Genomic DNA, 25,131 nt, shown 5'->3' with positions numbered 1-25,131 from the left:
GCCGTTTAAACTTGAGAATAATTGTCCCAAAAGAAATGGATATTTTGAGTGATTTATGAATCGATTATAAATCGGTAAACTGATGCGAAAATAATTTTGAGATGTATAGCGCATCTAAGACACGAGTTCGAGCATTTTTCAAAGCATGTGACACTTAGCACTTCTAAGACAATGTTGTATTTTTTTTTATTTAAGAAAAGTGATTTAAAAGCATTCCCAAAATTATAGGAACCTAAAGTTTTTAAAATTAGATAAAGTGCATTATTTCTTTGGAATAAAAAAAATACCATAAATCTTTTTTTAATCGAATTCGAGTGATTTTGGGATTTTTAAATAGCCCAAAATGCTGAAAATGCTGTTAGGTACATCGCGGCATTCCTGTAAATTATTAAAGAGAAATCTCCTGAGCTTATGCAAATATTCTGGGTGAATAAAACCATTTCGCGCGGTTTTCTTCGCTCCCAAAAATGTGCATAATCTCGGGACTCCGTGTATTACCGAATATACTACTACATACTACATACATGCAGCAGATCTGAGCAGTATTTTGATAAAAAAATGTCAGAAAAAAAATTAAATTTGGTCAGCAAAACGAAAGTTATAGATATTTTGCTCAAAATTAGTAAATTATTCTTAGCAAACGAAAAATTAAGAATTTATGAACTAATCTTGACATTTTAGATTAGATTTAAAAGGATTTATGTTCATTTTTCAGTTTTTTTTAATCTTAAAGACCAATTTACTAACCAAAAATGTTTAGATTTTAAAATATTTAACGTTGAGTGGTTTTAATTTATTTTGTTAAATTTAAAATTTAGTAACTGCCTGCAGCTTATATATTTATCAGGTTTCACAAGGCATGTCTTATTTTGTCGTGGGTGTGGTCTTTCAAAAAGCTTCCTAAAATTATTTAAGCTTGTTTGCTCAGGGAGAGTTATAGGTCACCATTACAAAATTACGATGCAGAGAAAGTTCGAAAAACAATATCGAAGCTCGTCTTGATATTTTTCGAGGAATGTGTTACTTAAAACTGTTTGTGGGCGGAGCTAATTTATAAGGTCAAATATTATCTCCATGCAAAAATATTATGAACAATAAAGTTCTGAAAGAGTTTTATGGTTTATTTGAATTTATTCTATTTTCCTGTGAAATTTTCAAGATCGCTTACCTTATTTTTCTTCAGATGAACTTATAAAAACCTTTCCAATTTCGGCCCTGTAATATTTTTTCTGGATAAGAACATCCTGGAAAGATGAGCAGATTCTTTCCGAGATTTTTTTATCCAAGACTTCCAAGTGATAATAAAATTTTTCAAATACAAAAAAAGTAATTGAAAAATTTAATTGGTTCAAAGATCAAAAGCTTAAGAAATTATTCATAAAATTCAAATCAAACTTCCGTTTTCTTGTAGGCCCGATTGATATGTTCGTAGCCAAATTGGAGAAGATACTGGAAGGATTTGTTGTCAACCAACTGCCCTAATTCTGGCGAATGGAGAAACTCTCTAATTGAAGGCAGAGTATCTTCGAGATTCTCATCTCTGAGATGGCAGCAATCGATTAATTTGAAGAACATCATGTTCTGCATATCATTGAGTGGATTGTTCATGTCGTAATTGCTCCAGGAATCCCTCAAGATGGCTGCACACCAAATCTTATGCCTGACACTCTGACTCTCCTCTCCGACAAAATGAAGCATCTCCAGAGCCTTCCGGAAGTCATATTCATTGGCAGTTTCATTCTCTTCTGAAATATAGAGCTGAAAGAAAGCAGATGATCATGAATCTTCAATTGAAACAGAGCCCCGAAGAAAGCCAACTCACATTGATAATCTCTTCGGGCTTCAAGACTTTGGGATTGGCAGTGTCGTATCCAAAGGCCTGAAGAACTCCAATGGGAAGCAGTTCCTGATACTCAATCAGATTGAGTTCATTGTTGATCATCTCGATCTGCTCATTAGCTTCCCCAGCTGCGAAATAGGACAACTTAGCCAAGGAGAGAATAGTCTTCTTCCTGGCCACGAGGTCAGTCTCATTCTGCGCCAAGACATAGAGGGTTTCAGCAGCTTTCAAAAGTTCCCCATTGAAGAGGAACTGCACCCAAGCAAGAGATGGATGGTCGTGCAGGAACCTCCCAAGAGCTGCCTGATTCCCCCGGAAACGCTCAAACAAATCCTGCTGCTTATTCTGCCTCAAATGCCAATTGATTGCAAATTGCGAGAATTCCATATCCTTGAATCTCTCAATGTACTCCTCCAGTTTCGCCTGATTCCTCGTTCTATCGCAAATCGCCACGAGAATCTGAAAGTCCATGTATTTCTCTGCCAACTTCGCTGCCAACTCAAACTGCTCATCTTCCACAAAAGGATAGATGAGATCTCCTCTTTGGGACTCATACTGTTGCAGGAGAATTGTGTACTTCTCTTTGTCGCGATTGCTCTCCAGAAAATTCCTCCGTCCATCTAGCACAAAATCTGTCAACTCCATCAGTTGATGGTAGTGCTTCTGCCTTAATTCTGGCTCCCCCGTTCCTCTTGCTCCGTATTTTAGCGTCAAACTGATCATTTTCAAAAGCGCATCTCTTATCCCATTTTTCCCACTCACTGTCGTCCAGGGAAGCCTCTCATGGAGGCGTGATTGGGATTCTGGGAGGGTAAAGAGAGATCCCTTGACCTCTCTAAATTTGATAATGTCCTGAATAGCAGCCTAGAGGGCACGAAAAATAGTATTTGCTATAGAAACCATTTTATGGACCCTCCCCTAAAAATTACTTTAGGCCACGCCCGTTCTATTTCCTTCAATTACTGCGGCCAAGTGCAAAAATCTTTTTCGAAAGAATCAATAAAAAAAATTCTAAGCCACACCCTATTAATTTTTTTAATTATTAGTCAAAATTAAAAGACAAAACCTGTTTCAAAAATAAATTTCAGAGTGAATTTTCGGAATGTACGAAATATCAAGGTAGAATTGTTCGTAAATTATCTTTTCGCGATTTTTGGGCACATTACTGTTTATTATCGATTTAAGCAAATTTATAATTTATCGAAAAAGACAATCGAAAATTGGAAATAGGAAAGAAGTGTTAATTTTTTACTGGTTTGACATTTAAACTAAATGCAAACTAAAAATTCAACATCAAAATTTTTTCCGTCAGAGGCGTCGATGGAAAAAATATCTGCATGATGGACTATCTTCGAAACTTATCCGAAAAAATCGAAAGACCTTTTTCGAAATAAAAAAAAAACAATAAAGCTTTGGAGGGGAAAGAACAAAAACTTTTGAAGACCATTAGTACATTTGTCTTACTCTGGACCTGGACCGAAAAGAAACATATCCGAAGAATCGAAAAGTCATTTTCGAAATAAATTAAAAACACAAAGTTTTGGAGGGGAAGGAACAAGGATCTTCGAAGACCGATAGTCCGATTTGTCTTATGTCCTAGACAGACACACTTACGACTTAAGTCGAGAGACGACTTAGTGGAAAATGATGGAAATGTAGTTTGACCATTATTTCTAATATAATTACGCTAAGCGGTCTCTCGGCTAATCCTCAGGTCTGTCAAGGCCCTTACTCTGGACCTAAAAGAAACATATCCAAAAAATCGAAGGGCCGTTTTCGAAATAAATAAAACAAAAACAAGGTTTTGAAGGGGAAAGAACAAGGATCTTCGAAGGCCGATAGTCCATTTACTCTGGACCAAAAAGAAACATATCCGAAAAAGTCGAAAAGCCGTTTTCGAAATAATTTTAAAAAAAATTTTGGGGGGAAAGGAACAAGGATCTTCGAAGACCGATAGACCATTTGCTCTGGACCGAAAAGAAACATATCCGAAAAAATCGAAAAGCCGTTTTCGAAATAAATAAAAAACAAAAACACAGTTTTGGAGGGAAAAGAACAAGGACCTTCGAAGACCGATAGTCTCTATTTGTTTTACGAGTTGGAAATTTCAAGAAAAAATCCAAATTCGACCAAATCGGTTTAGAAATAAGCCCACTACAGCGATTTAACTTTTACCTCGAAAAATTCTATATTGAAAATTTCCCGGTGTTAGGTGACTATGGGGGAAATGTCTTTATGAAGTATCTCCTCCAAGACATATTCGGAACAAAAGAAATCGTTGGAGGGGTATCGAAATAAACCAAAACATAGTTTTGGAGCGAAAGACGAAGGAGCAAAGAAGTCTGTAATCGACATATTAGAGATCTTCAAAAATCAGAAGTCAATATCTCTTACCGTTTGGCATTTTAGATGAAAAAACCATACCGCTAAAAAAATACACAAAAAATAATCATTTATGAGTACTTTACTGATTCATTACCGATTAAAACTGCTATAGTTGTATTGGAAATTTCAAGACTTTTCTAAAAAAAAAAATCCACGTTAGATCCAGGTTAGAAATAAGCATTTTGAAGCGATCTTTAATCTCAAAAATTTCGATATCGACATTTTTTCGGTCACCTCCAAAATATATTCGAAATCGTTCGTCATTTTCGAATTAAACCAAAATAAACATAGTTTTGGGAGGGGAAGCAGGAAGGAAGAAAGTAAAGATGTACCCAGAGAGCACAGTTAGCTAAAATAGGCAGCGTTTTCAGCAAAAATATGCTGAAAATTATTGCCTTTTTTAGCTAACTGTGCTCGCTGGGTTTTGAATGAATTTTCAGTCTGATGGGATGTTGCAGTTAAGGGACGGAAAAATAGACCCTTCTGGATTTTTTGTTGTTTTTTTTATTCTTCACAACGATTCTAAAATGATTGTCCTCTTCATCAAGTTTCGATGATATAAAAATCAAGTACAAGCGGAAAGATTTTCTGCTGCACTGCACTTGGACTTGATCACAATTATTCTCTTTCGAATTCACCATTCAGCTGACTGACACAGAAAGGTTTCTGTGGAGAGCACATCCATTCTCGAAAAATCGTGAAAAATTAAAAAGAAAAAATCAAGAAAGGTCACTTTTTACGTCCACTATCTGCTAAAGTAAAGAAATGTCTGGATAATATCGAAAACCAGAAGTCGATACCTACTACCGTTTTGCCTCAAGATCGAAAAAATATTCCTCCAACAAAAAATTGGGATAAAATAAATAATTTACGAGTGTACTTTAACGATTAAAACCGATGCAGCCGACTTCGAAATTTCAAGACTTTTCAAAAAAATCCAAATTCGACCAATTCAGCCGAGAAATAAACCTTCTAGAGCGATTTTAGCCTTTGAATTTTTTCGGTCATGGGTCTCTATGGCGAAAAACATATTCGGCAATATCATCGAACCATTTTTGAAAGAAATCAAAAGAAGACAATTTCAGAAATACAGTTTCTAGATAATGTTTTTAGAGGGGGGGGGGGGGGGTCATCGAATACCAGAAGTTGATATCTCTAACTTTTTGGCTAGAAGCTAAAAGAAAATAATCAAATAATTTTTTAAAAAAACTCACCAAGACCACGGAGTTAATCTCCACGATTGTTGACTTATTCTCTGCCAAGATTTCCTCAGAAGCAATGTATTCCTCCATTAGATCACTGAACGCGTGGAAAATGTCCTGAATCTTTGTCACTTTCACATAAAACAAATCCTGATGGGTTAAACTTCCACATGGCACTTCCTGTCTCTGCTCCAAAACAGCCTTTATCCCATTGTCCAGAACCTGAGGATGACTCCCTTGAGAATTTCTCAATGAAATCGCCGCAACAATCTTCTCACTGATGTCTGCAAGCAAATGAGCTGTTGCTTTGGATGCTCCTCTGCAGGATATAGCTCTCAATCTTTCCCACAGTTTCGTCGAATGGAGAAAATCAATGAAGTGGTTCAGAGCGAAATTCTTCTCGCGCAGCTGCTGAATGATCTGCAGAGATGTTGAACTGCCCAGAGAATGCCTGGAAAAGTCCATCTCAGTCTGTTCCCATCGTGGATCAGCAGCAGGCTTGTCATCAGCGAGATCTTGAGCTATTTTGAGGATTGACACGTCCATGGGTGCATCAACTTCCGGAGTGACAGCATCTGATGGAAAGATCTCTTTCAGGATCGCAAAACATGCCACAGAATTCCTCTTCAGCTGATAGATAAAGGCCGATTTGAGCTGACTAATAATGTCACTGTTGGAATTGCTGATGGCTTCGGGATCGAGATCGTAAAGTGTGAGATTCCCAATGGTTGTTTGCTGAAGATATCCACTGTCTGAGAGGATCTGACTACTCTGGAGAGCATCAGAAGTGATTGAGGCATTGAAGAAATCTCCAGGCTCAAAATCAGCCGGAGAAATACAAACAAGTCCATAGACTCTGGAGAAGAAAATTGGGCATCCCTGACACATGCTAGCAGCCATCAATTTATCTCCTTGAACCAGAAAATCGAGTCTCTCAACCTCATCCGAAGCCCTTTCAGCTGGTTCTGTAAACCGACGATAAAGTTCCTTCAACTAGTGTTAAGCGAGATACGATTTGTCAACTAACTTAGAAGTTGTTATAGGACTTTTCAAGTTAGCACCACCCAAAAAATAAGCCACGCCCTTTTAGAAATTAGGGCCAAATAATGTTGAAATCTTGCAGTAAATTTGCAAACGGTTAATAAGGGCATGCTATAAAATTCCGGATAAAAGTTGCTCCTACAAATTCAATAATAGGCGGAGTCAAAAAAGACTTCGTTCCTTGAATAAAAACCACGCCCCCTATACCATTTTTTTTAAATTGAATTGAGATTGAATTAAAAATTAATTAAATTTAAATTGAAATTGATTTAAACAAAGATTGAAATAAAATTGTTCAGAATTGAAAGTAAAATAAATTGAAATTAAATAAGAATTGAATTTAAATTGGATTAAAGTTAAATTGAAATCAAGCTAAAGTTGAAGTTTAATTTAAATCTTAATTAAAGTTAACTGAGTTGGAATTGATTTGAATCAAAATTTGAATTTGAAATAAAGTCAAATTAAAATTTGAGAAAGAGGTTCAAAATTTGGCTCAGCAAATTCATTTTACCTTATTTTTTTTTATAGTGCAAAACATAATTTTAGATGGCCGTATGATTTTTTTTTAATTCACTGATGACTCAAGCGTCCTTTATGGCTCCGGCACACATTTTAGATCAGGAAAATTTCACAAGATCAAAATTCAGATCTCTTTCTTTCTTAAAAGTTTAGCATATGTCTATCGTACTCTTTTACACTCTTCTTCTTCTTTTGAATTGACTTTGCTCCCATTCTAAACTAACTCGTAAGTTCCACTACTGCGCGCGGGTCTCACTCGGTTCCCTCTCCGAATTTTTGCATGGCTCCCCTTGTTTATGGTGTTTTTTGTTTTCCTATTAACTTACTTTTATTTTATTTTATTTTATTTAAATTTAAATGTAATTAATTAATTTCAATTTAATTCCTTCATAAAGACCCAGACAAAACGTGTTCTTTTCGAACCTCGTCTGGATCTCTAAACTCCCCTCCACTGTTCTCAATGTACAGTTTAAAACGAAATTGTTTAAAAAAAAAAAACCTTCAATCATTTGTAATGATGGGGTTTTTATCATGAGAGTTCCATAAATTTTCAGCTTATACAACCTATGAAAGGGGATTTCCACCGTTTGCCTCTGGAGGTTGGTCACCAACGCTAAGACGGCGGTGGACGCAATACTGTAGGGTAGAGTAAGTACTTTTCGCCACCTTAAGGTTTGACACCCTTATAATTCTTACACTTTTTGTCGAAATGAAATGAAATTTTGTGTACAAGTGCTTTGAAGCATTGTCTCTCTAATGAACCAGGAGACTTTCCGGGAACTTTTGAGTATCTGGTTCAAAAAGTACATTTCCTGCAACAATGCATGTTTCAGTACTTTTCGCCACTTTGTAAACACTTTTTCGCCACTGTGTAAGCACTTTTTCGCCACTTGTTTTTAATTGATTTTTAAGAAACAGCTGCTTTCTAAAACCCCCAAAAGTACACGGCACAGTGCTTTTCTTATTTAACACCGATATTAGACAATTATTAGAGTATTTCGAATGATTTTTTGCACATTTTTTATTTGCGACAAAAATCAATTGACAATTACGCCTGTTTCAACTAAATTCCGCGAGGAGCGCCACTTGTAAAATACTTGGAAAAATTAGTGGCGAAAAGTACTTACAAAACCGAAAAAATAAGCCCTATTTCACCACATCCGTATTTTTTATTTTTTTGGAAAACATTATTAAAAAATTATATTAGAACAAAGCTAGTTAATAACGGATTGACTTTCAGTGAAAAAATATCGAATACTGTACTGAAAAAACATAAAATAATGCAAGACAATTTGTCTGAGCGTTGACAAGTTTATTAAGAATTCCATCTTTTTTTGGTGACCGTTCACCTTGTCGGGAATTTCTTTAATTAACTTGCAAATAACCTAGTCGGTGGAGCATCTGATATGGTTTTCTGATTCATTTGGCTAGAGGTCACGAAATAACACTCATTTCGTAGTTCCACGAACTCATAATTTTCTTAAAATGTGATTTTAATTTGGGTGGCGAAAAAGGGCTTACTGGCGAAAAAGTACTGACTCTACCCTACATTGTAGATATTTTTGGAGAGTGAATAAATATAAAAAAAAAACATCACACTAAATTCAATTTTAGTTCACGCTAATTTTGAGTCTTATGCAAATCTTTTCAGGAAGAAAGGGATGCGAATTTCGGTTTCATGAAATTTTATCGATATAAAAGGTGTGCCGGAGGCATAAATGCCTAAAATTACTTTGAGGTAAAATTGATTTGCAAATGAAGTGGCAAATGACAGATGGCATTAAAAACAATTGAAATAAAATTGATTTGAATCAAAATTGATATAAAATTGAATTTAAATTGGAGTAAAATTAGAATGAAACAGAAATTAAATGTACAAAATTGAACTGAAATTTTAATCAATTTTTAATTTCAATTTCAATTCCATTTTACGTCAATTTTGTTTCAATATCAATTCAATTTCAATTCGATTGCAAATCATTACCGTCAAAACCACAACGATAATGATGATGATTATGGTTGCTACTGAAGAGAAATTCAATTGAAAATGAATCAAAATTGATATAAAATTGAAATAGATTTGAATTAAAATGTAATTTAAACCATTAAAATTTTTGAATTAAAATTAATTTAAACCAAAATTGAAATAAAATTAAAATGAATTCGAAATTCAATTAAATGAACATTAAACTGAAATTGATTTGCAATAGAAGTGAGATTGAATTGACATTGAAATAAAAATTAATTGAAGTTGAAATTAATGAGAATTAAAATTGATTTGAAATTGAATTCAAAGTGAATGGAAATCAATTTGAAATCGAAGTAATTTATGATTGAATTTAAATTTCAGGAAAATGGAATTGAAATTGAATTGGAATTGATTTAAAATTGGATTGAAATCAAAATGAAATTGGAACGAAATTGAAATTAGATTAATAAACTCACATTAAAATTACATTAAATGTTCATTCAAATTAAACTTTGAATTGAAATTGACCTGAATTCGAGGTGAAGTTAAATAGAAATTTCGTTAAAAAAAAGAATTTTAATCGATTTGCAGCTGAAGTGATTTGAGATTGAATTAAAGTTGCAAGGAATTGGTATTTAAATTTAATTTGAATCGAATTAAAATTAAATCGAAATTGACCTGAAATTAACTTGAATAAAAATTGAAATAAAATTGGAGCGAAATCGGAATTAAATTGAAATCACAAGAATTAAAATTGGTAATGAAATAATTTTGAATTGAAAAATCAAATGAAATTTAAATAAAACCGAAATTAAATTAATCAAGTTAAAGGAAGTGAAATTGAATTGACAGAATTAAAATGGCATTAAAACTGCATTGAAAATGAACTAAAATCGAATCGAATTAAAAAAAGATATCGATTTGAATCAAAATTGATTTAAAATTGCAGAAATTTGAGTCTGAATTAAAATTGCAAAGAACGTGAAACAAAATTGAATTAAAAGTGTATTGAAGTTGAAATTGGATCAGCATTAAATTAAAATTAAAATGAAATTTTAATATAAATCGAAATTATATTAAATGTATAACATTGAAGTGAATTTGAATTGAAATTGAATTAAAATTAAATTAAAACCAAATTGAAATTGATGTCCAAATTGAACCAAAATTGAATTGAAATTGAACTGAATTGGAATTGAAGTCAAATTGAAATTTTCTAAACACAAATTAAAATTGAATTTAAAATTCTCATAAAATCAATTTTAAAATCAAATAGTGTATTTTCTTAAAAAAAATACTAATAATAAAATTTAAAAAAAAATATTGAGAAACATTTTAAAACAAAAATTTACAAAGTTAAAAATTCTATTTGCAAACTTACCATTCAGAAGAATTGGGAAGATTGTCTTCTCTGAATAAACATAGGCATAATTCTTGTTCAGCAGAAATTTCATGGCAAGCAGATCATTTTCCTGCTCTTCACTGTGGAAGGTGTTGTAATTCATCTGGTGGAAGTTACTGAGCTGCAGATGATCCTCACCCTCGCTATGACTGAAAGTTACTGAAAGCATTCAAAAGAAAAATAATCCCATACTTTCCGGCAAAGAAAGGAGAAAATAGTTTTGCTTACTGAGAGCGTAATGAAGCTGAGGAGTGAAAGATTTATTCATTCCTGCTGCCAGCACTACGAGATCCGACTCAGACGTCTGAAGATCCAGCAACCAAATCTCCACTTCATTGGGATCTCGATTGACCCAGAGTTTCTTATGGAAGGCTTCCCGGATGCGACGTAGGAATTCGGAATCCTCAAAGATGAAGCATTCCGTCTCACCGAGCTGAAATCTCCAGCGTTGAATCCAGCGCTCAGACATCACGGACACCGTCCATTGTCTCACTCCGCTGGATTCAGCGCACATTCTGAGAAATTTCTGAAAGGAAATGGTCGAGGTAGGGTTCATTCTCTTGGACAGGGGGATTTTTGGACTTACATTCTCTTTATCCTGACTGTGCATGCCCATTATAACTGAGGCAAACTTCCTCCCTATTCCCCCGAGGAAACCTGAGGGGGCTTTGATGGCTCTGTTTGTGATGTTCTGCCTCCCTCCAGACATCTGAAGCTGCAGGAGAACCAAATCGCACGTCGTGGTGGCCACAATATAGCCAATCGGTGAAATATTTAGCAATTCATCGAACTCCTGACCCTCCAAGCTTATCGTATCGTCAATGGAGGAGCCATCGTGAGCCACAGATGGCCAATACCGGATGTCTCCTGTCGGAGACACTGCCAGGCATGAAGCCATCTGCTGCCCTTCGCTCACGAAAACTGTTATCAGGGATGCCTTGTGGCCAATATCGCAGTGCGGGAGTGTCAGCTCACGGCACTGCCCTGCGATCCCTCGGCGCTGTATTGGACGGGTTCCATCGCTCCTCGGGGAACCGAACTTCGATTCCCGATACTGCCAAACAAGAAGACGTCTTCCACAGACCACCCAAGCCCATCCGTTTTTGGCTGAGGAGTTCATTGACACCAGGACATTTCTATCTGAGAATGTCAAGGCTTCATTGACCAGCACGGGCACAGGAAGCCCATAAGTCTTGACCACGTTGTAGTCGGACTTGGCAATGATCTGCAGGGTTTGATTTGAGCGTCCGGAAACACTGAACCGGCTTTTATAGGTTATGTTGCCGGCCAGAAGAATTGCCCCCGAAAATACCAAATAAATCCCAAATTATTCACATTTAATTATTATTTTATAACTTATTTAGGCTGCTGAGAATGTCTGGCACAATTCCTAGAGGAAAATTAAAGCCAAATACCTGGAAGCGGAGGATTTCTTGATGCTTGAGAAGGGTTTGCGGGCACTCGGCAAATAAGGGCTCCCTGTGGACAATCGAGAACTACGTCCACTAAATACAGGACTCTGGAAAGACCTATCCATCCTGCCCAGGAAGTCCACTCAGATTTTCTCACAAAAAACACAGTAAACAGAATTTATTGAGAATGTTTTGTGCACTCGCGACTATAGAGGAATTCTCACTGACAAGGGGGAGATATTAAGTCGGAATTGGTGTACAGCAGAAAAATGAAGTGCTTGGAAGTCTTTGGAAGTGGAAGTGCTCGAATATAAAGTCTTTTCCGTTTGATTCCGTATTTTTCAGACTATGTAACTTTTAATTGAGATGTTTAATTTAAGCGGTAGTAGTATCCTAATGGAAGAAAATTTGTGGATATCAATTGGAGAAATTGTTAAAAAAGAAAAGCTTGGATGTATTGAAAAGCTCGATTAAAAAGCACCTGCATTTCACAAAGAAAAACAATGTCCCAACCCAACTACATTTCGCTATAGGTTTGGGACGAAAACACTGTTACTCTTGGGGACAATAGGGTCATATATCGACGGTTCCATTCCATATACTATTCTATCTCAGAATGACAACATTTCAGGAGAGCCATTTGAAGTTAGCGATTTCCTATGCTGCCCGTGTAATTTTTTTTCAAAAAAATGGAATATCTCGTTACCCGAACGCAGGATGACCACCAAATTTTCACAAGTTGTAGATCTCGGTCCCAGGAACAACATATCTCTCGGAGTAATATAATTCTAAGTCGACTTAGAATAGTATGGGATGGAACCGTCGATATGACCCGGAAAATTCTACACGCTTTTCTGGAAAATTGAGAGTAGTTTATTATATCAAAATATGCAATCTACAACCTTTGGATATTCTATTTTGTGTTTCTAAAGAACTTTTTGAAGAAAAAAAATAAAATAATATAAAAAATTTTGAAAAAGAAAAGTCATTTCAAAAAGTTCGAAATTAGTGATTTTTGATCTCAAATATTTTCTTTTCCTGAATATCTGGAATCTTGAGAAAATTAGCCAAGAATCTTACATCCTTCTATTATGATGTCGTGCACAAACCGATAGATTTCAATTAATGTTAATAGTCAAAAAAAAATTGTTTTTTCCCCGGGTCATATATGACCCTAATAACGCGAAAGAGTTAAGGGATATCCCATATAAGTTTTCCACCATTAGTTTGTTTACCTTTTTGCACATAGGGTAAATGTCCTAATTCAAAACAATTTCCAGACGCTTTAACTTTGACAGAAGATTCAACACATTAAGTTCATATTTTTCTGAAGAGAATTACATAAAATTGCTCCTTGACTCTTCTAGAATGTCACTGTTTAGTGAAAATTCTTTAGATATAATTTGAAAACTTCTTAAATACAAGAAAAATACGCGAGTGTAAAATGCTTCAATTGGAAACATATTAATCCAAATGGAGACAAGGGAAAGTTTCTAATTGGAGACAAACAGTGCAAGTGAAACCGCGAAAGTCAAAACCTTGTTGAGTTGCTCCTGAGTGTAGGATACGTTCTTATTCCTGGTCTTTTCCCCTTTCTATCTAAAACAATAAGAAAATCTCTCCAAAAAAATCATATATCCGGGGTTTCCTATTGAAGCATTTGCAAATACTTCAGAAAAACCCTTTTTGCTCACGAAATAGGTAATTATTTCATTTGAAAAGTTCACGTACTGTTAACAATAAAGATTAGCACTTAATTTAACTAAAATTAGCCAAAAATATGACATAAATGTTAAACAAAACGAATAAACGACAGTCACTCTATTGTGTTTTTCATTGGAAAACATGGTCGATCTATGAAAAAATTCAATGGTGAAAAGGTACACTGTTAATTTATCTGAGAAATTAATAAATTAGAATTTGTGAATATGAATAGATTTTCGCTTTATTTGGAGTAAAGTTAACTAAATAATGAAACTGTGGTATAGAAAATATATAAATATAATAATTAGTACTGTTATCATGAAAACAATGACGTTTCCATTTGGAGTATCGAAAAATTTCCATTTGGAGCAGGTTTTGAATTAGCTTAATTTACTCTACTGGAAAAGTTTTAGTGTCTTGCATCTCTTCAATGGTAAAAAGTAGTCTTCAAAAAAGTTGATTCGTGCTTTTTAGGACTTTTACAAAAAAAAGAGGTTTATTTAGCAAAATGTTAAAAATATGTGTAAAAATAAATTTTTTCAGATTTTTTTTTTAAAGTTGTCCTTTATTTAGATTTTTTATTTTAATAAATAAATTATCGATTTCTATGAGAAGTGCTGGAAGTATTGCAGCATTTTCGAGAGTGTTGCGTAGTTTTGGAAGTGCAAAGGCCCCTTCCATACAAATAATGGAAGTGTCTAGAAGTGGTGTACACATTTTCACTCAAATATCTCCCCCTTGCTCACTAGTCATTTTCTGCGCGTAATCAATGATGTCGAAAAACCTTCTTACAGCCAACTTCACGGAACAGCTCAGCCAGGAGCATTTTTGGCGGGCTTGTCACGCTAGTGAGGAAATCTCTTGTGTGTAAAGTGGAAAAACCTGAGAAAAAATGGGTGAAAATGAACGCTATTTGCAAGACATCCAGAGGGAATATGTCGACTTCTTGGATGATGAGGTAAGAATCCCAGAACCAAGTACTTTTATTGAGTTTTTCATGATTTCCCTGTGCCCTTTCAGGAAGATCAAGCGATCTACTCAACCCACATCAAGACCATGGTTTCTGAGAATTCCCGGCGTCTGATTGTCAATATCAATGACTTGAGGCGGAAGAATCCCGCCAGGGCAGCAAGTCTCCTCAACAATGCCTTTGAGGAGCAACTGGCCTTCAGTCGTGCCCTGAAAGATGTGGTTATGTCCAATCAGTCTCGCTACACGAAAAGTGATGATGACTTCTTCGTGGGCTTCGAGGGAAGTTTTGGGAATCGCCATGTTACTCCTCGATCCCTCACTTGCCAGTAAGTTAATTCCCCATCTAATTATTCAGCAAATTCTAAAGAATTCCTTTGCAGGTTTCTAGGGAATCTTGTCTGTGTTGAGGGAATTGCCACGAAAGTCTCCCTGGTGCGCCCCAAAGTCGTCCGGAGTGTCCACTACTGCGCTGCCACGAATAAAGTCATGGAGAGGAAGTACACGGATTTCACCTCCTTCGAAGCCATTCCCAGTTCAGCGGTCTATCCGACAAAGGATGAGGACGGGAATCTACTGGAGACTGAATACGGTCTCTCAGTTTACAAGGATCACCAGACAATGACTCTCCAAGAAATGCCTGAAAAAGCTCCTGCAGGGCAGCTTCCACGATCAGTTGACGTGATTTGCGATGATGATCTTGTGGATCGTGTCAAGCCTGGAGATCGGGTCCAGATCGTTGGGAATTATCGTTGCTTGCCTGGGAAGCAAGGCGGCTACACTTCCGGCACTTTCCGCACCGTTTTGATTGCAAACAATATTTCGCAGCTCAATAAGGAGAGCAATCTGGCCATTTCCCGCGAGGAGATTACTCAGTGCAAGAAACTGGCCAAAAACAATGACATCTTCGAGCTACTGGCTAAGAGTCTCGCCCCCTCCATCTACGGGCATGAATATGTGAAAAAAGCCATCCTCTGTCTGCTCCTGGGAGGAATTGAGAAGAATCTGCCAAATGGGACAAGACTCCGTGGAGACATAAACGTCCTCCTGATTGGAGATCCCAGTGTGGCCAAATCTCAGCTTCTGCGGTACGTCCTGCAGACAGCTCCCAGAGCCATTCCAACTACCGGAAGAGGTTCCACGGGCGTGGGTCTCACAGCTGCTGTTACAACGGACCAGGAGACTGGTGAGAGGCGCCTGGAAGCTGGCGCTATGGTCCTGGCTGATCGAGGAGTCGTCTGCATTGACGAATTCGACAAAATGAGTGACTTAGATCGAATTGCCATCCACGAAGTGATGGAACAGGGAAAAGTTACCATCTCCAAGGCAGGGATTCATGCTTCCCTGAACGCTAGATGTTCCGTTCTGGCTGCTGCTAATCCGGTCTATGGCAAGGTAAGCAATTTTGAAAAATATCTCATGCCTATTTCTAGCACGCCAAATTCCCGGAAGTTCAATTGTTCAAAAACCCCAAAACTGTTTTCCGAAAGATTATCTGCTTTTAATTACTTCATAAAATTAATTTTAGGCCACGCCCCTTCTGGATTAACCCTTTAACGACGAGATAGTTTTCGCTGACCGAAAATCAGCAATGTAAATGAAATCGATAAACAAAACTTGTAAAATGTCTTACATCTAATCTTCGAAAAGCAAACAGAGTCTGATTTGGTGTATTTTTTGTCTCTATGAACAATAGGGACAAAAATAGCCCAAAAATTTTAATAATTTTTCTGACGATACCAATGACTGATAATTTTCACTCTAATGAAAAATAATATGTTTGAGTATTGTAGTTTCTTTTTCCAATACGGTTTTGCTTGAAAAGAAACTGGAAGTTTAAAAAATAATTAAAATCAATTTTCTATATGAGAATATAAAAAATTCGTAATTTTTGAGTGTAAATATTTATCGTATAGCAAATAGATGGAGAATTGCAAAAAATATCCTAGATTCCTTCAACCTTCTACTTTACAATTATGTACAGACATAAGAAAAAAATAACTTTAGGTAGTCAGGAAAAATTATTTATTTTTTATGGGACACCGGTGTTCCAATTGTCCTTAAAGGGTTAATAGCAAACTGATTTTTTTTTCAAATGAAGAAATATTAAAAAGTATTTAAACTTCTTGGTATGACAGATATTCATGGAGAATTTATTAGAAATAAGATTCAGGTGTGGCTTTAAAAAGACGTGGATTTGCCTTTTTTCATTGCTGACTACATCAAATCCCATAAATGAATAAATTCGTGCACCTATTTATTCCATACTTACGAAAATTTTTAATAGAATTAACTACAATTAAATTAAATAGATAAAATAAATGGACTTTTCGTAGGGACAAAGCATACGAATGGGCGTGGTCTGTAAGGGGCGTAAATTTATCAAATTTTTCGTACCTGACTACACAAATTTCTTTTCCCATTTAAAGCACATTTCGAACAATTGCATCTTTTTTAAATTTTTATTTAGTGGTAGTAGGGGGCGTGGATAATTTTATGCACACCCTCCTTAAATCAAAATTATGGAAATAATTTATAATGGCGCTGGCACACCTTTTCAATGGAGTGAAATTCAATCGATTGAAATTTTACCTCTTACTCTCTCAAACTGAAATAAGATTTTTTTGTCTCTTTCTGTCAAATGAAAATTGAAATTTCAAATTTCATTTTCAATTCCAATTTTAATTTCAATTTAACAGAAAGAGACAGCTATATCTGATTTCAGTTTGAAAGAGCAAGTGGTAAAATTTCAATCATTGAATTTCACTCAATTGAAAAGGTGTGCCAGCGCCATAATGATCTACTGTGTAGATTCTCGAATCTCTTACCACATGGTGACTTTGAAATTTTTGAACGGATGTGACATTTGTCTTCCTATTCGTTCTGCCCGTAAATAAATTATTAGATATGCCTTGAGGATTAGACATTCCTGTCAAAAATTCAACCTTAATTTTCGCTATTTAGGGAGTCTTCATTTTCAAGCATATCACAATCAGGTTTATATCCAGATTATTAAAAACTAAAAATAAAATATAAGCCACGCCCCAAAGAAAGACTAAGGAAAAATCTTAAAATATGTCCACAACTGACAGAAGAATACAAAGGAAAATGCAGAAAGAATTAGAAAAGTAATTTCCATCATTTTATTAAAAGATGATTGAAAAAATGTAGTATAAGTGGAATCTTACTAATAGAAAATAAGCCACGCCCCTAAGATGATTTACTAAAGAAAAACATGAAATCAAAAATGCACAAAGAAGAAGCCACAGCAATGAAATAGGCAAAAAAAATCTCAAAATTTCAAATTGGTGATGATTAAAATTAGAAATCTAGGGGAAAACGCTGTACCTTCGGACGACTTAAGCTTCGAACAACTCATTTTTTGAATATGTTTTTCAGTCATTTAACCCATTATATTATTTAAATATTTAGCTAGTACAATGCTTCCAATTTCCTTTAAAGAACCATGGATCAAATCTATTTACAAAAAAAAAGGTGGCAAAGCATCACACGCTTTGCGAAATGCTCGAGCTCGTGACTTCGATGCTATACCTCAAAAGTACTTTCGCATTATTTACTGTTTACCGGTTCTCAACCGATTTATAAATCATTCAAAAGATCCCTTTAAATACTTTTGAGAGTATAAAATTTGATTTTCGGACAAAATTACTTTGTACTTTGTTCGCTTTCCCCTACTTATGATTAATAAAATGTTTTTGATGATGAATAAAATTTAATATCTTTGGCGAAATCTTAATAAGAAGAAAATAAGCCACGCCTCCTTAAATATTTTACTGGAAAAAAATAATATAAGCCATCTGTGATCTCTTCGATTGTTACACAAAGAAGAAACAACAAAGAATATCCATCAATATATCAAAATGATTAATAAAATTTGGGATTTTGGGCGGACACAAAATAAACTACAATGAAGTTATTCTCTGGAAGAAACGTGGGCGTGGCCTAATAAAACTCTCTCAATCATCAAATTTCTTCAAAATAATTTTAATCTTTTTCAAATACTTCCTGACTAGAGAGTATTCACTGAGAAAAAAGGGGGTGCGATTAACCCTCTAACGGTGTTTTCTTTAATATGCGAAAAAAAGTTCTAAAACAATGTTTTCTAGGATAATTATGGTCCAATAAAGTCGAAAAAACCATCCATTCTTCATTATCTCTTTTAGTTTAGGCGCTAGGTAAGAAAATATAGAAATTTTTTGAAACTCTTTTTGCTTCTAAAATTCACATTTTTAGTTTTTCCAAATTTTTTAAATAAAATATACAAAGTAGAATGACATATATTTCAGTAAAAAATAAATTTATTTTAGTCAGATAGGGTAAGTGTGCCAAATTTCGGCATAGTTGCATGCAAGCGACAAAGTCTCAAGTTTGAAATGTAATATTTTTAATAAAAATTGAATATTTTTGTTACTCTTTTACAAGGAGTGTTGCTTGGAACCTTGCAGACAGTTTATCATCTTTATTTTCTCTAAAATTATTCTTAATACATTTTAAAATGAATAAAAATGTAGACATAGCATTGGTGGCCTATTTCGGCCACCTTCATTCTCATAGTTCCTTGCCCTTCCAGAATTCTTTCAATGTCTATTTCAGATCATCTTGCTCGTCGAAGCGACATTTTTTTGTTATTTTTTGCATTGTACAATCTCAAGAGTATGCAAAAATTAAAAATTCATGGAAATTCGAGGAACAAAAAATATGGCCGAAATTGCAAGCTGGCCGGAATATGGCACACTTACCCTAACTTTAAATCGGTATTTTTATGGAAATTGGAAATGAGTTTTTTTGCATAAATATTTTTTGTTGCATTTTCTCTGACTTGTCACACAAAACTGGGAATAGCAACAAAACGAAGAGTAAGAATGAGTTCAAACTTTTAAGAGATGTTTATAAGACTATTACCGAGGACACTATAGCACTTTTAAATAAATAAAACCTTTATTGTCACTGTAAATGTGATTTTTGTGAAGACGGCCTTACCCGTTAGAGGGTTAACTTTTTTCCTCGTAACTTTAACACTTTTTAGGTATAAAAATATATCAACATTTTTTAATGTTAATTTTACACCTTTTTCAATGTAAAATTAATGTATAATAAACCGAAAAAGCATAATATTTACACCGATTTCGGATCAACACTGCAGGGTAAAATAAACATTTCCGGAATGTTATTTTAACTTTTTCGGATTTCTCTCAGTGTTGCAGTCAATCTTCTAGGGCGATTCTGTAACAGTATGACAATGTCATATGACAATTTTTTTTATTGAGTTAATTCGGGAAAAACCGTTTGTAAATGCAATTCATGTCAATTACTGATTGCTTCTTGTAGTTCCTTGCAATGGCTGATCATTGCCATCTAGCTTTTAATGTTACACTGATCCCGAATTTATCACAAAATTTGTCTTATGACTTTGTCATATTGTTATAGAATCCTCCTACTGGGCAGTGCAATATCTAATTAAAATTGCTTTCCAGTATGATCAATACAAGACACCAATGGAGAATATTGGGCTGCAAGATTCTCTGCTTTCGCGTTTCGATCTGCTCTTCGTGATGCTGGATGTTGTGGACACAGACACTGATCAGATGATCTCTGATCATGTGGTGCGAATGCATAGATACCGAAAGCCAGGAGAGCAAGATGGAGAGGTGCTGCCAATGGGAGGAAGCTACGTAGACATGCTGACTACATTCAATGCCCGCAAAGAGGATGCCAAAGACGCCCCGATGTATGAGAAATACGATGCTCTGCTCCATGGAAGTTCCAGGAGGGCTTCAGACAAGATCCTGACTGTGGACTTTATGAGGAAGTACATCAACATTGCCAAGTGTCTCAAGCCCAAACTCACTGAACAAGCCTGTGAAGTGATTTCTAATGAATATTCCCGGTTGAGGTCACAGGATCTCTCAGATTCTGACATGGCCAGGACACAGCCAGTCACAGCTCGTACCCTCGAGACACTGATTCGTCTGGCCACTGCTCATGCGAAGGCTCGCATGGCTAAATCCGTAGCTGTCCAGGATGCAAATGCTGCGATAGAATTGGTGCAGTTTGCGTACTTCAAGAAGGTCCTGGAAAAGGAGAAGAAGAAGCGTCGGCATGATTCGGATTCTTCTGGTGACGAAGGGGATTCTGATACTGAAACAACTACTCAGCCCTCACAGAATTCCCAAGCGGCAACCAGACGCTCCAAGAGGACAAGGCTTGAAGAACCAGTGGCCACTGTGGAGGAGGATGATGAAGTTGAGCTTCCACTTCCGGATAGAGGAGATCTCACCACCAGGGAGACAATTCAAGCGACAGAAACGGAATCTACAGCAGCGATGGATGACTCAGAACCTCTGGAGCCAATTGATGATGCTAAAATGAATCTCTTCAAGACAACGCTGCAGAAAACCTTCCGCGAGGGACGCACCCAATGCATCAAACTGGACAAATTCAAAGAAATCCTCGCGCAAGAATCCTCAATTACCTTCTCTTCCGGAGAAATCATGTACGCCATCCACCAGATGACCGAAGATAACCAAATTATGCTGGCTGATGGAATGATCTTCCTGATTTAGAATAAGTTTTCAATGTTTTTTGTGTGCTTTGCATTTATTGTATCAAATAAATTCCTCAATTTTCAATCTACCTGGAACTGTATTTTGCAAACTCGTGTCTGACCCTCAAGATAAACGTTAAATGTTGCCTTCCCGAAATGATCTTTGTAAGTTTAAATTTTGTACACAAAACAGTAATCTTTCTTCAAATAAACACACTCTCAATGGGTAAATGAATCACAAGAGAGGCAAATAATGGACTACATGTGCAGCTCATGCATGAAAAATATCTTCAGATAAGCGCTTCAGCATTGATCTCGAACATTTACTTCACTCTCCAGATACTTGGGAATCAGTTGAAGTTGAAAGTTTGGTGAGTTCACTTGAGGACCATGGATTTTGACTTCTACGATGATTCTTTCGGGAATTCTCTGGCCAGTTCAGTGGATGATGTGAGGTTGGTTCAATTGCAAAGTGTTAATGGCAGGAATTCTACTTTTTGAAAACTGGGTGAATTGTTTGGTATCACATAAAAAGAATGTTGACCCTCTGGTCAGATACAGTGGTGTACTTAGGCTTTCTGGTGCCCGGGTTTGGGGCTTCTCTTGCGCCCAAGATATGTGTTTTTTTTTCACGAACTGAAGCTATTTTCCAAAATTATTTTCCCCTAAAAATGTTTTTAAAATTTTACATAAAGCGTCGTTTGAATCGACATTTGATGTATCTGTTATTTTCTTTTTCGGATCTGAATTGTTTTTTAATTTATTAAATTATGTTCTATTTTGCTGTATTTTAACAAAAGAAATTATGAGTTTAGATTAAATAAATTTCGAATATAGATAAAATAAGATACAACAATAGTCGATACAGACGACAAATAAAAAAATGCTATAAAATTCGCAAAACACAAAGTTTATAGGCAATGTTAATGAAATTATTTAAAATTTATTGTGTAAGTGAAACTTTGAAAATACAATGTTTAACATGCGAGATAAAAAAAAACAACTGAAATAGTTCGAAACTCACTAATTTTAGAAAATGAAAGAGGATTGCTTTGAATTGTTTTTTAAAACATTCCTACATACAATTGTCTTAAGAAAATTATAAAATTATTTGTTAGATACGTACATGAATATTGCAAAAAAAACAAAAATCTTAAGCTCTATAGTACCGCACTGGCGTCAAAAAAGTTCAGTATCAAATCTCAAGTCCGACGAGTCCGACTCATTTTTCTTTTAAGTTTTGTAATGTATTTTATATAGCAAACCTTATGTATTTTATGAAGCAAACCTTATGGGATGGCTCAATTCCCCAGAGATATTAATGACCCTTCTGGACCACGTTTCTACAATAAAGTAACAAACCATCTGAAAGTAGCAATTTTATAAAAAAATAATTTGGAATCTCTTGTGTTATCATCACTTATTAGCTCTTCGGGGAGCTTTACAAATAAATTTAGTGCTGTATTTCGATAGTGTGTACTAGCTGAGATCAAACTGGGAAATTTTGTCCACTCTTTTGATCTTCAATTTGACTTTATTTTGCCAACGTCTCGATCCTGGATGGGATCTTCTTCAGGGCCTATTACATACTGTGAGAATAAAAATAACCGATGTCTTGGAAAGCAGGCAAAGTAGCACGCCCGGTGGCCCAACAAGGATTCTCTTGTTAAGGGTGCGTTTGTACTCCCAGCTTAAGTTCAACTGATCGTCTGCAAGAGCGTTGTGCCAAAGAAAGGCATGAGTGCTCCATGCCCATAGTCTTATGCACGTTGAAAGCCATGTTCACTATTGGACGGTAAAGATGCACATTGCACACTCTTCAACTCTCACTCAGAGAGCTAACCCTAAGGACGAGGTACATTGTATACTCAATGAGTATTTATAGGGATTCAAAAGTACTGCAGGGTCTTTAGCTTTTTAGTCGCGGAACCGATTCGTCTTACAATACAAATTCAATTTTACTGTAATACAAACAGATTTCCGCGAGTAACCCACTGGACCATTGCCTCTAATAATGCATTCAGTCTGTAAGATCTTCTTGATCAAAAAATTAACTCTGGGTATGACATTACTTCATTACTTATCAGTTTCATTTTTAATTTCGACGACTCAGAATTAAGTCGAACAACTCGATTTTTTACAAAATTAATTTTATTCGCTTTTTGGATACTCCTTTATACCCTCTACCCCCTCTACCTTCCCTGTGAATATTATACTTGAAAGATAAGGGAAGAGCACCCCGGATCGGAATGTTAAAAGATATGCTCGATATTTAGTTGAAAATATAAGCCTCAAAATACTATTTGGTATTTTTGTGTATGTTAATCGGTATATTAGTGATCCATTTAACTATATTTGTGCATTTGAGTTTTAAATTTTTACAAAAAATTAATAAAAAATAGATATAATTGCAACTGTGCACTCTGTACCTCAGATCGTCACGAATTTATTCAGGTGTCTCACGGAAAATTGCTTTTATGAATCAAATCTGAGCTAATGCTGTGAGAATTAAATGGTAAAAAGTAGGTAATAGTTTTCGAAAAGTCGTTTGAATTGGTGCAATAATATGATAATAACCTGACGATCCGAGGAACACTGCCGATCGCTGGTGCTCTTCCCTTAATTATTTTTAAAGTTAATGTAAAATCTCAGCTTCAAATCGCTCTCCTGTAAAATTTGTCTATTGCGAGTTATTTGTTTCTTATTTTGAGCGATCGATTTGATAATTTTCTTTGTAATTTAACAACAAAAATAGGAATGCTTTATATAAAACTAAATGAACTAATTTTATAAATATTCAATATATATATATATATTTTTTTTTTCGAAAATTTATAAAATAAAGTAAATTAACGTTGTTTTTTAGTCTTTGAGATCTAGGGGAAACTGGGGCACCACCAAACACGGGGTAGCACCAAACACTGCGATATTTTAATCGGATATTCGATTTCAAAGGACAAGACTTATAAAAATTTATAGGCATTATATGGATGCTTGTCCACTGAAAAAATGATCGAGATAGACCAAGTGATTTAGAAACAAAAAAAGGTGTTTAATGGTGCCCCAGTTTCCCCTATACGTAACCCCTTTATTCATTTATAGCAAAATTTCATTTTCTTGTTGATTCTGTTTTTTATCTTATTTTCTCTTGAAATTATTGTAATCTTTAAATTTGGTAACTTCTGTACTTGGCGCCCGGGTGATCACTTTCTCGCCTCATCTCTAAGTACACTACTGGTCATCTAATCTATTTAACTTAATAATAATATTTTTTATGACCGCAAAACAGTTACAAAGCTTTGATTACACAATTTTTGTTTGAATTAAATTAAATACACAGTGTTGTGGACTTCAATGGAGCCCTTACTCTTTCTTATGAAGATCTCACCTGCATGAACATTGATTATGCCAGATATCTCGGACCTCGAACCTACTCTCTCGATCTCACAGGAAATGATCTAACGTGAGTGTACTTTATTTGAATTTTCCGGATCTAGCAAAAATAAATCTATTTTTTTCCAGAGATCTCTCATTTCTCTGCTACTTCACCAAACTCCACACTCTCGTCCTGGACGGAAATACTCACATGTTTGTTCGAACACTGCCCCATCTCAGTGGCTTATCGACATTCTGGGCCAACAATTGCAACATCAAGAATTATCCTGAATTTATTGCTGTGGTTGCAGATAGATTTCCCAATCTCAAGTTCCTCTGCATTCTCAACAATCCAGGAATTCCATCGCACATCTACCGATCACGTTTCTACTCAATAATCCTGTACAGGAATTATGTGATAAATCGCTTTCCCTGGATACAGCATCTGGACGACTGTAGGGTGGCTGAGAGGAGGAGTTTCTTCCAATTGGCTATTTGCTACTTGTATCGTCGTTCAAAGATCAGCAAATACCACGATAATTCAATAAAAACAATGTTTAACAAAACCTTCCTCAAGAAACGATGTACAGTGAAGATTGCAGTTCCCAGGCTCTTCTGAATTTTCTCTATGATCATTATATACAAATTTGTGAATAAAATAATACTGATTTTTTTTTTTAATAAATATGAAAGTTGATTCTTTCGATTTCCTTGAAGAGATTAAATCAAAACCGTTGAAATTATAAAA

General features: G+C 35.4%; 3 protein-coding genes across 3 annotated transcripts; 2 read left to right on the top strand and 1 right to left on the bottom strand.

Moving 5' to 3' along the window:
• Positions 1-1,307: 1,307 nt before the first annotated feature.
• LOC129809883 (nuclear pore complex protein Nup133) lies at positions 1,308-12,013 on the bottom strand. The gene is made up of 7 exons (XM_055860024.1): positions 11,774-12,013; positions 10,945-11,623; positions 10,587-10,884; positions 10,338-10,517; positions 5,440-6,392; positions 1,823-2,704; positions 1,308-1,758 (listed from the first exon to the last, which is right to left on the bottom strand). Exons 1-7 carry the CDS (start codon positions 11,893-11,895, stop codon positions 1,390-1,392), a joined length of 3,483 nt encoding a protein of 1,160 aa, XP_055715999.1. The 5' UTR covers positions 11,896-12,013; the 3' UTR covers positions 1,308-1,389.
• A 2,258-nt stretch (positions 12,014-14,271) lies between these two features.
• Positions 14,272-21,097, top strand: LOC129809881 (DNA replication licensing factor Mcm3). Its single transcript, XM_055860021.1, has 4 exons — positions 14,272-14,432; positions 14,495-14,772; positions 14,827-15,838; positions 19,939-21,097. Exons 1-4 carry the CDS (start codon positions 14,367-14,369, stop codon positions 21,025-21,027), a joined length of 2,445 nt encoding a protein of 814 aa, XP_055715996.1. The 5' UTR covers positions 14,272-14,366; the 3' UTR covers positions 21,028-21,097.
• A 75-nt stretch (positions 21,098-21,172) lies between these two features.
• On the top strand, positions 21,173-25,062 carry LOC129809882 (uncharacterized). The gene is made up of 3 exons (XM_055860022.1): positions 21,173-21,463; positions 24,349-24,471; positions 24,531-25,062. Exons 1-3 carry the CDS (start codon positions 21,399-21,401, stop codon positions 25,000-25,002), a joined length of 660 nt encoding a protein of 219 aa, XP_055715997.1. The 5' UTR covers positions 21,173-21,398; the 3' UTR covers positions 25,003-25,062.
• The last annotated feature ends 69 nt before the right edge of the window (positions 25,063-25,131 follow it).

This window comes from Phlebotomus papatasi, chromosome 1, assembly GCF_024763615.1.
Source record: "Phlebotomus papatasi isolate M1 chromosome 1, Ppap_2.1, whole genome shotgun sequence".
NCBI lineage: Eukaryota > Metazoa > Arthropoda > Insecta > Diptera > Psychodidae > Phlebotomus > Phlebotomus papatasi.
The sequence above is the reverse complement of the archived record's forward strand: the minus strand, read 5'-3'. Positions and strand labels throughout refer to the sequence as shown.

What these genes read in the sequence shown, in the direction of transcription:
- LOC129809881 (XM_055860021.1), top strand. Translation starts at nt 14,367, where the DNA reads ATGGGTGAAAATGAACGCTATTTGCAAGACATCCAGAGGGAATATGTC. An exon ending in TCGACTTCTTGGATGATGAG is followed by an intron (nt 14,433 to 14,494) that starts GTAAGAATCCCA and finishes GTGCCCTTTCAG; the next exon opens with GAAGATCAAGCGATCTACTC. An exon ending in CCTCGATCCCTCACTTGCCA is followed by an intron (nt 14,773 to 14,826) that starts GTAAGTTAATTC and finishes ATTCCTTTGCAG; the next exon opens with GTTTCTAGGGAATCTTGTCT.
- LOC129809882 (XM_055860022.1), top strand. Translation starts at nt 21,399, where the DNA reads ATGGATTTTGACTTCTACGATGATTCTTTCGGGAATTCTCTGGCCAGT. An exon ending in AGTTCAGTGGATGATGTGAG is followed by an intron (nt 21,464 to 24,348) that starts GTTGGTTCAATT and finishes TTAAATACACAG; the next exon opens with TGTTGTGGACTTCAATGGAG. An exon ending in CTCACAGGAAATGATCTAAC is followed by an intron (nt 24,472 to 24,530) that starts GTGAGTGTACTT and finishes ATTTTTTTCCAG; the next exon opens with AGATCTCTCATTTCTCTGCT.
- LOC129809883 (XM_055860024.1), bottom strand. Translation starts at nt 11,895, where the DNA reads ATGGATAGGTCTTTCCAGAGTCCTGTATTTAGTGGACGTAGTTCTCGA. An exon ending in ACAGTCAGGATAAAGAGAAT is followed by an intron (nt 10,885 to 10,944) that starts GTAAGTCCAAAA and finishes ATTTCCTTTCAG; the next exon opens with AAATTTCTCAGAATGTGCGC. An exon ending in CTTCCCAATTCTTCTGAATG is followed by an intron (nt 6,393 to 10,337) that starts GTAAGTTTGCAA and finishes GTCGGTTTACAG; the next exon opens with AACCAGCTGAAAGGGCTTCG.